General features: G+C 44.7%; 1 protein-coding gene and 1 pseudogene across 1 annotated transcript; one reads left to right on the top strand and one right to left on the bottom strand.

The window, feature by feature from the left end:
* Window positions 1–1,177: 1,177 nt before the first annotated feature.
* LOC124664812 lies at window positions 1,178–2,353 on the top strand. Its single transcript, XM_047202249.1, has 3 exons — window positions 1,178–1,721; window positions 1,914–2,152; window positions 2,267–2,353. Exons 1-3 carry the CDS (start codon window positions 1,178–1,180, stop codon window positions 2,351–2,353), a joined length of 870 nt encoding a protein of 289 aa, XP_047058205.1.
* A 1,884-nt stretch (window positions 2,354–4,237) lies between these two features.
* Window positions 4,238–5,012, bottom strand: LOC124684576 (annotated as a pseudogene).
* Between the last annotated feature and the right edge of the window lie 6,065 nt (window positions 5,013–11,077).

The following is an 11,077-nucleotide window of genomic DNA, read 5'->3' on the forward strand; positions in this document are numbered from 1 at the left end:
TCTGGAATTTTTTCAGCACCTTTGCCGTGCACATGCACACGGCAAAGAGAAAGCCGCACGGCAAAGGCTTTCTTTGCCGTGCACATGCACACGGCAAAGGGTGCCTATGCTGCCCCCTGGTGTTGCTGTAGGATGCTTTGCCGTGTGGCTTGGAGTGGAGGCACACGGCAAAGCCAAGTGTTTGCCGTGCGGCTTGGCGCGGAGGCGCACGGCAAAGTAGGGGCCACGGCAAAGACGTCCAGCTCACGGCAAAGCTAGTCGCACGGCAAAGGCAGGCGGAGCGCACGGCAAAGCTAGGTCGCACGGCAAAGGCTTTGCCGTGCGATTTTCCCTCGACGCACGGCAAAGGTGCCTTTGCCGGCCGGATCGTTGCCGTGTGTTCTTTGCCGTGCAAGGCCGCACGGCAAAGCCTTTGCCGAGAAGATTTGTGCCTTTGCCGTGTGATATTGGCGCACGGCAAAGAACAGTTCTCCCAATATGACTAGTCGGAACCGGCCGGCACCATTGAGGAATAAAAAGCAAGGCACCACGACAAGGGCCTTCACAATCCAAATTGTTCCTGTGTGTTACGTGCGTGCAAGCAGGAAGTACTAGCTGGATCGACAGAATCGATCGGGTTAGCTTGGCAATACGTGAGCATCCGGGCCGGCGGAGCAGAAATTTGTACGTGCGCCGGCCTCTCGCCGTCTCGTCTCCGTCGTTGTTCACCGGAAGTACTCGGTGCGAACATCATAGTGCCATACATAAACTTGACCGTTCCGTGCATGACTATGTTTTGAGTCGGTTTCTTTCTGGCTTAGAGCCAATTAAGAGCTACACGTTCGCTATACAGATTAATGATCCAATATCCTGCTCAGTACCCAAAGCAATCGATCAGGTTCATCTAGCAGCTCCTACATCTACAATAAGGAGAAGATGGAGTCTGAAGAGTTGTTGTTGACCCAGCTGATGAAGGAGATCATGTCCCTGGAGAGGGAGCGCAAAGACCTGCTGCACTCACTTACTCCGACCCTCTCTCACTGGAAGCAGCTGGTACACACCTGCAAACCTTCTCAACCTCAACCAGCGAGCAACAAAGCATGGACAAGAGAGAATACATCATCCGTCCGAGAAACCAGCAGCCTACTTGGATTCTATCCTGGAAGACGCGGAGGACCTAGGTCACCGGATGCTATCCATGGCATACGTCCTCGACGAGTCCAGCTGCGGCCGCGGCGCTCGCATGGATACCTACTCCTCGTTCAAGGCCGAGGAGCTAGTCAGCGCCACGTCCAGATTAATGCACGTCTCCGAGGAATTCTACAACAAGAGTAAGGAGGAGGAGAAGAAGAGGAAGGACAAGGAGAAACGCAAGGCTGGGAAGGAGAAGAAGAAGAGGACCAAAGAGGAGGAGCTTTCAAACGAATTCCTGGATCTCTGCAGGAATTACCTGCAATTCCCCTACTATTATGAGAACGAGTTGGTGCTCGTAGTTACGTGCGAGCAGGAGAAGAAGAAGGGGGATGATAAGGAGATGGATAAGGAGAAGGATGAAAATGAAAATGAGGAGGAGGAGGAGGAGGAGGACGACGAGGTGGTGGATGAAAAAGAGTATACATCCACAATGGAGTTTCTCAAAGGTACTATGGCTTTCTATCAGGACTGTTTTGCCGCCCACCATGCCTGCTGGGAACGTATATGGGGCAGCGAGGTTGGACGCTGCGGTGGCTTCCAAGATACAAGTAAGTGAAAAGCATGCTTGTCCTATTAAAGTGAAAACCATGCACACATGTTGCTTGTCCTATTAAACTCAGTTTGTTTTCCATTCTGCTATTTGCTTCCTTTTATGCTCTCAAGAAATATTACCACATCTTAGCTTAATAATTCACTTACTTATTCATACTAGATTTCTGATAGTATCTTCGTTGCTCCAGCCACATTGAGCTCTATGCACTTCACATGCTGCACGCCCAGTACTATCCCGTCACATGTTGTTGCTCTGGCTGGGAGCACATGCTTGCAGATCTACTCCATCAAAATCAAGGAACTAAAGGGCAACTTGAAATGGCCACTCAAAGTCTACGGTGTGGTTGCTGCTCGGGACACCGTGGACCGCAACCGCAACGTTCTCTTCTCTCGCTCATGGCCTAACTGCCAAGTACTTACTGAAAATGTATGATCAATTTTCTCTTCACTTTCTATCGTTCGTGTCTTACGTTGAGTGCAGTTGAGTATTTGTTTTAGGAAACCCATCGCCATTAAGTATAACAATGATGTTGCTTTGCAGGATCCCTTTTTGCACTTGATTGGCCCATCCCGTGCAGTTCTAGTTTTGGACCATGTTGACTTCGAAGTTGTTCTCAAAATCAACTAGGGAGATGCATTTATCAATTTTAGTAACCGCTACGATACTGCAGATCGTACTACCTCTCTTTTGTTTCATGGCTACTGTTGTACAGCAGAATTAAGCCTTGAGCGCCTTTCTACACCCCTCCAAGCCACTATCGTTGGTGTTCGCATCGTCGAAGGACGTTGGCCCTTTAAAAATGGATGTCGAGTTGTTTGCTCCTCGTCCACCTGCAGGAGAGGTCATGCCTAGGGAAGTTGTGCTGCTTGATTATCGTGGCAAAAGAATGCGTGTAGGATGGGATGGTTACCTTCATCTATCGAGGAATGTTGTTTCGGTGGAATTACAAGGAACACCGAAAGTTGTCATACAAGCCTACTCTGAACCAGTTGGTCATCGAGCTAAAGAGGGTCATGTTGTCTTCCCTGCCCAACAATGCCAAACAACAAAGGGCCAGTGTTTTGTTGGCATCACCAAGTTGGAGATCATAGTCGCTTGGTCCCTCCTTGTCAAAGAGAAGTTGGATCTTTTGGTGGAGTGTCCAGCAATAGAGCGCTCTGCTGCTTAGGGGTGATATATCTTTTGTTATGTTCTTCATAAAGGATAATATATTAATATCAACAACATTGTTTATAAATATGTTGACGATTTTTGTTTATATCGACCAGCTAAGATGTTGAAATGCCTCCTAATAATGATTGCTTTGTTATTTACACCGAACAAACTCCTAGTATTCCACGACTCCTCGATTTTTCCACAAAAAAAAGGTCGGGCTCCTAGCACAAACCAATGGCTTAACCAAGTTTTTCGGTAGCCGAGGGGAGGCTGCTAAGGCACCTCTGAAGCAATGTTAGATGCTACAACAGCCTAGAAACTTCGTGCAGGTTATTGGACTCCTTCGCGATCTCCGCTTCAAAGACAACTCTGACGGTGCTCCGGGCGTCGACGACTCCCGACGGGGAACCACGGGAGAAGGAAGAAGGAGTGGTCGACGCGATTTAGCCTCGGACTAATCGGCCTAGCCAAAGCTGATTTCCCTTTTCGGGTTACGCCGAGCTGACCAGCTCTGTCACCAGGCAGGCCGACTAGGCATCACCCACTTTTCGGGTTTCCCTAGGCTGACGTGGGCTGGTAGGTTTCAGCCAGGCTGACTAGCTCTGTCGGTTGGCGGGGGCAGTCCGACCACTTTTCGGCTTTAACTAGGCCGATGATGGGAATGTCGGCTTCGCCCAACTCAACGCCGTATTATTTGTGTCATTTTGAAAATGGGCATTATTTTTTGAATTAAAGAAAAATATATTTTGGAACATTTAGCACGTACCACTATAAGAGTTTTTTTTTAAATCACCACTATAAATGTTAATATCAGAGCTGTCGGAGATCTCATCCTCTTATTGAGAGGCTTCCATGGGGTGCAGAGTTTTTCTAGGATATATGATGTTTCCGAACGTACAAGATGTCCATATTCTGAATGATGATATTTGCTGCCATGAACCCTGGATGATACACTGCAAATTACTATTTCAATTATCATTAGGAGAACATGATTGGTAGCCCTCCCAGCAGCTGTACATAAGCACATTGCCTGAACTAGAGTTCACATATTTTGTTTGACTTTACATCTCCGTGTTTCAGCGCCTCAGATGCAAAAACGAGGATTTCTTCAGCTTCAGCTTCAGATCACGCGCGTGCTTTGCTACTTGCAGGAAAATAAACAAACATGACATGACTGAAATCTGAACTTGGAATTTGGACACAAGTTTCTTCCCATTGCATTGCATTCGTGTATATATGTACAGACTGAAGCAAAGCCTCGGCTTAGCCTTGCTTTGTCCGGTTCTTCCTCTGTTTTTCAGTTGAGATCCTAAAGAATGAAGCAAAATGCCACTCGCGTGAGCAGATTGCGGCTGGTTACTGCATCCTGGTGACACCGCCAGCACGCATCACACCCTCCACCACCTGCGGCATCGACAAGTCAGAGCCGCACCCTACGCCGGCCATGTACCGGCGCACCTCGTCGCGAATCATGTCCTGCATCGCAGCAGCGAACGCAGGGGTGAAATGGTAGGGCGCCTGAGCGGGTGGCGGCGACGGGGAGGAGGAAGGCGGTTGGTGGAAGTGGCTGTGGGAGCTGTCGTGGCGGAACCCGCTGCCCTGGACGGCGGCGTCCATGCCGGGTAGGGAGAGGGAGAGGGAGAGCGATGTGATGGTGTCCTCTGGTTCTTCGTCCTCCACCACCTCGTGCCGCCGGCTCATGGCGCAGTCGGCCGGCTCGAACCCACCGGCACGCGGCACCGGGCGGTACACCTGCTGCCCGTGGAACATGCCATGGCTGAGGTCGCTGCGGTCGGACTCGGATCCGGACGGGCTGCTCTCCGGGGAGACGCTCACCCGCTTGCAGGGCCGGTCCAGCTCAATGGCGCCGGCGAGCCTGCGCTTGAGGGAGCAGTTCCAGTGGTTCTTCACGGCGTTGTCGGTGCGGCCGTGGAGGAGGCGCGCGATGGCGGCCCAGCGACAGCTGGTTGCACCACCGGAGGCGGCACGACTTTCCCGACCGGCCGGGCACCCCGCGCCCGATCACCGTCCAGTTGCGCGCGCCGTGCCGCTCCACGAGCCGCCGCAGCGCCTCGTCCTCCTCCGGGCTCCACGGCCCCCTGATCCGGTCGCACTCCACCTCGGCTCCCATCCTGCGCTGGCTGACTACGACGGCTTCTCTTCTGTGGAGCTGGCGACTGGAAGTGATTGATCTGTTCGTTGTGGCGGCGAGCGGCAGCGGTGCTCGAGGTACGGAGAAACGGGACGGGGAAGTGGGTATTTATAGCGCGCGGCGGCCGGTGATCTGACCGGCAATAACAGCTGGCGCACGACTCCCGAGCTCAACCGGAACGAACCCTCCTGTAGACTCTACCAAGGTTGCTTGTCGTTTTCTGTGTGAGGATGGCATGTGGGGTCAGGTGCAGCTGGGACCCATGGAGCAGTCAGCTCGTGGGAGTACGTCCGTTCGAAATTTGAACGGTGACATTTCCGTTTCGTTCCGTAAATTCATAGTACGTGGGGGAGTGGGAACCATGGACACCCGATTTCTGCTCCACGTTTGTTCGTCTGTTAGGGCATCTCCAGCGGCGTGATGCAAACGGACGCTGAGCGAAAAACAGATGTTCCGTATTGTACCCAAAAATATAAATTGGTAGTCAATCACATAAAAGTGGGTTTATAAATCCAACGATAATAAATTACTTTCTTTGTTTGCAAATATAAAACGTTTCGGTAAGCTAATTTAAGTTGCCTAAATGTCCAGTGTACTCTCTTCGTTTCATGTTACTTATCGGTAGTATGGATCAATTTAGAACTAAAATATGTCTAGCTACATCCAATTATTATGAATTCGGGGAAGTTTTTTTTAGCAACACCCAAACATCTTATGTAAGTGGAAATGAAGAGGGAGTAATAATTTCTCCATTGTCCCAAAACAAAACCTCTCCACCATATCCTCACAAAAAAAATACCCCATCCAAAAAATTAATGAAATATAGTACATCACACGAAAGTGGGTTTTAAGATGAATCTGGTGTTATCAATCTTATTTACCATCAGATCAAGTCGGACTGGACTTCATGTACTGTCACATTATATTCTGTCCATGGTGGCTTCAACGGCACGTGCTTGATGTACTTGTTGTCGCATGGTGTATGTTATGCTTTGGTGGCTTGCTATGTCGATGCCAATATGGCAGGACGCAATGAAGATGACGATATGTGTATCATATAATTAAATTGTAAGTAAACATGCGTAATAGAATCCGTGCCCTTTTTGTGTCAGCATATCAAATAATAAATTGTAAGTAAACATGCATAATAGAATCCATGCCCTTTTTTTGTTTTATTGGTGATTATTACATGCAATGACATTTATATACCAATTACAGAGCATCCACACAGATTATTAACTTACAACTAATCCATCTTAACATGTACGATAAAATTGATATGAAAAAACTGGAAAATAATCATGTCAAGATTTAATTTATAGTCTAGAAGTTTCACTAAAATGGTTGCCTAGTCATATAGTAGAAACCGCCAAAATGTTAAATATTTATTAGGAGAACAGTACACTCTAGAGATCCTTACCATAAATAAGTGTACAATATAATGTTTATGTTATTATTGCCTCAAAATAGTTTAAAGTAATTTATGTCAAAAATAAAATAAAATTTAGATACCGCGGTTACAACTTTATAGCAAATAACACTACAATTATCATTTAATAGTATTGCAAGCGAGACAGCAAATAAATAGTAGAAAATTATATTTGTAGAAGCATACAAAAGATAACTATAGAAAGGTATGGAAGTTCATTATAAAATGTAACTACGAAGTTAGGTGCGGCGGCACACCGCGCCTGTGGCTAAGAATACTGCTAAAAAATAGTTGTATGGACTATTGTTGGAGTTTCACTTGATGTTACTCCTGAAATAAGTTGGTAAAAGCTATTCTTGTCAATATTCCGCCATTTGTAATATAATGTTTTTTGTCAAAACTTACTAAAATTGTAGGTTTTTCCAAGCCAAAATAGGCGGCGGACAATGGAATTTTCTTTTGACCGTTGAGTATTTCTCTTGGATAAATCCAATATAACTCTTACCAAAATCATGCATATCTTTCGAGAGTGGATTTTGTACACCCACGCATGGGTGTGGGTGTTTCCATCACCGTCCATTTGTGCTTTGAGATTCGTGCCCACCATGGTAGATGGAAAGATTCCTTTCTCTCTCCTCTTTTTATCCGAATCTCAAAGCACAATGGACGGTGACGGAAACACCCACACCCATGCGTGGGTGTACAAAAGTATTTCCGATATCTTTTCTCTAAAGTTATTGTAGAATAAGGTGCTAGTATTTTCCCTAGCTAAAAGAGGTAGATGACAATAGAGTACTTTATTTTCCAAAGTTGAGTATTTTATTTTCTCTGTGAAAATGAATATTATTTAGTATTTCCTAGTTAAAACGAGCAAAGAAATGATTTTTCGGAAGTTGAGCACGATAGCATGTCGCGCCATTGGATGGTCTTGATGCGATCTATAAAGAAGGTAGTAGTATTTTTTGCCGAATAAAATTACGTAGGATGCTAGAGAAATCAATGAAGAATAGAGGTAGCTTATGGGGTGATCACCAAGCGACACATAGCTTTCTCGTATATAAAATAGACGATAAACAACGAAGTTTTTCCCCAAAAATTACTGCAAAAGAGGTAGCATGTGGGGTGATCGCGACGCGACAAATAACATATGGTAATATAGAATTACTAATTTTGAAGAAATGCGGAATTGTTATTAAGAATTGTTGTTCATGTAGTATTACTTAGTCCGAATAATACTGCTGGACAATTACTGTCAACCCATCCAATGGACAATTACTGTCAACCCGGGTTGACAGCGCACGCACACTACAGTGTTTCACGATCAACCCAAATTTACTGTTAACCACTCTTTCAACTGACAAATGCGGCATGTTTGAGGACCCACAATTCCAATTCCACATACTGAAACTAACAAAGATTAGCTCCCACCAAAGCTATTCGGACAATACCGGGATCATAGTAAACAACAAATTTCACTAAATTAGACATGTCTCCTCACCTATAAAAAGTTATATTTTTGTCAAATACAACACACCACGACATTATATCGTCTAAATAATACAGCCTAAATAAATAAATATGACTACACCGACATTGCATATAGCATACCAACTAAACAAATAGTATTGCAAGACCGAAATATAACTGAAAAATATCTAATCCAGTAGACTAATATTTGCACACCTGAGTAACCATACCTGCTAGCCCTCAGACGCAATCCATGCTAAAACTGTAATTAGAGGGGGATTAGAATTTACCCTTATGTCACCCCCACCAACATCAGCACCCCAACATCAAGCACCACCGTAGCACCACCATTGCTCATAAAAAAACCACCACCAAAACGCCTCCACAAGCTAATCCCTTCAGTAGATCCGGGTTCCCTTTGTTTCCTACTTGGTCTAACAAGTGATTTTGATGGAAAAGTGGCACAAATTGGCTAAAAAGGGCTACCCAAACAGTCTGTTTTGATCCGCGTGGATCGCCGTGGTGCTTTTAAATCATGTCCCTCAAATCTGAGTTGACGGTCCAGATCGCCGTTGAAACATGTACTCCGTAGCACGATAGTACTTATCTACTCATCCACGAGGTACGTACGCGTGCAACCTAGCTGAGATCCGTGCAAAGCAAATGTTTCCAGGCTGACAGGTAGGCGGCGACGCCTCCACAGTTGCGGTGACGTCGGCACAACGCCCGGCGTCCTCGTGCCCCGTGCGGGCGGAATATGGTATTGCACAGCGGCGACGGGCGGGTGCAATAACGGCTGGCTGGCTGACTGACTGACATGCGCGGATACTGATAGCAATGTCGGCTGAGATCTATTAATTCTCAGGCAACTGATTTCTAGTACTCCCTCCGTCCCAGTTCGCAAGGCAAAGTTTTCAAATATCTTGGCCCAAGGTGAATTCTCATTGGCTCTAAATTTCCGCGTAAAAACGTTAACTCCCACATTATGAATCAGTTTTACTCATTGGCTCTAAATTCTCATTGGCCCAAGGAGTCTTTTGCATGCAATAATGAATCACTTTTACTCCCACATTAAATGCAAATGTGCCTAGGAGGTGAGGCATTTTGGGACAAATATTTTTTGAAACTTTGCCTTGCGAACTGGGACGGAGGGAGTACTAATTCCGTTAATTTATAGTCTAGAAGTTTCACTAAAATGGTTGCCTAGTCATATAGTAGAAACTGCTAAAGTATTAAATATTTGCTAGGAGATCGGTGCACTTTAGAGATCCTTACCGTAAATAAGTGTACAATATAATGTTTATGTAATTATTGTCTCAAAATAGTTTAAAGTAATTTATGTCGAAAGTAAAATAAAAAATAGATATTGCGGTTATACCTTTATAGCAAATAAAACTACATTTATCATTTAATATTATTGCAATGCGAGACGCCAAATAAATAATAGAAAATTATATTTGTAGAAGCATACAAAAGATAACGATAAACAAGTATAAAAGTTCATTATAAAATATAACTAGGAAGTTATGCGCGGAGGCACGCCGCACCCGTGGCTAAGAATACTGCTAAAAATAGCTTGTATGGATTTTTTGTTGGAGTTGCACTTGATGTCACTCCCGAAATGAGCTGGTTAAAGCTATTGTCGAAGATTATTGCCAATATTATGCCACTTGTAATATAATGTTTGTTGTCTAAACTTACTACGGCTGTAGCAGTAATAGATGTCAGTGTTATTTTCCCAGACCAAAATAGGCAACGCACAATGGAGTATTTTGTTTTTTGAAGGTTGAGTACTTCTCTTGGATAAATCCAATATATGCCTCTGACCAAAATCATGCATTTTTTTTTTCTCGAAAGTGCAGAGTAAGGTGCTAGTATTTTCCCTGGCTAAAAGAGGTAGAGGATAGTAGAGTATTTTATTTTCCGAAGTTGGGTATTTTATTTTTCTCGGTGAAATTGAATATTATTTAGTATTTTCTTGGGCTGACCGAAAGAAGCGGGAGGTGACTCGAGCGAGCGAGGTAGCACCGGTGAGTTCTCGAATCTAAATTGTCCTTTTTGGATTTTAAAACACATACGACCCTTTAAAAAAAATTAAAATTTTGTAGTCATGTCATGTTGGATTGGTTGCTTGAGTCACTAGATTTAGCTATTTTCAGCATAAGATGGGTCAAAAAGAGCTAAGACACGATGGTTTGTTTGGCCACTTTAGTTACTTCCTCTATAAGGCCGACACGTAGTTCAATACAAGAAGTTATACTTTACAGACGGTGTTTTGAATACGATGTAATGATATAATTTTTGTAACATGTAGTTCATATTTTGTCGAGCACAATTATGTTCGATTTTTTCTTACTACGTACTCTACGAGTCGGTCTAATTATCCCGCATTGAGGCTGGCCATAGTGGGTAGTATCATATAGTAGTATCATGTATATGATACTAATGTATGATACTAGATCCATAATGCATAGTATCATAGACTAGTATCATAGTTTTGCTATATTAATTGATTTGTAGAATTCCAATACAAATTTGTGTACAAGATTTATTTGATACTAACTTTTCTCGTGATGTGCGCTATGATACAGTATCTACCTATGATACTCTAATCTCCTCTCTCATCCATAATTACCTGCCACATCAGCATTTTTGGTGGGGCTAGAATGCATGATACTAGCACTATGGCTAGCCTGAGGGAGTAGGTCAGGCCATTTAAGATGGCTGAACCTGAACAGAACGATCTCATAACATCAGGTTAAAAAAAAAGTAGCTAGGTCATGGCATCTTTGATGGGTGGACATGGACTCAACCAGAACTAGCTAGACCGAATTGCGTGCCATGTGCATCAGTTAACCCAGGCGACATGGCGTGACCAATAGGAGCCATATAAGTTTATAAGTTGAAAAGTAGTTTATAAGTTGAAAAGGGTAATTTAGGAAAAAAGGTATCTATCCGCGAGGTACCTATATGCGTGCAACCGAGCTGAGATCCGTGCAAAGCAACTGTTCCGAGGCTGACAGGTAGGCGGCCACGAAATTTTGTCAAAAAGGACCACCTGCCCCAGTTTAATGTCAAAAAGGACCACCTGTGAACGGAAATGCCAAAAATGCCGTGGCGGCAGCACGGCCAGGCGACGCGTGGCGCC

Source organism: Lolium rigidum, chromosome 1 (genome assembly GCF_022539505.1).
Source record: "Lolium rigidum isolate FL_2022 chromosome 1, APGP_CSIRO_Lrig_0.1, whole genome shotgun sequence".
In the NCBI taxonomy this organism is placed as follows: domain Eukaryota; kingdom Viridiplantae; phylum Streptophyta; class Magnoliopsida; order Poales; family Poaceae; genus Lolium; species Lolium rigidum.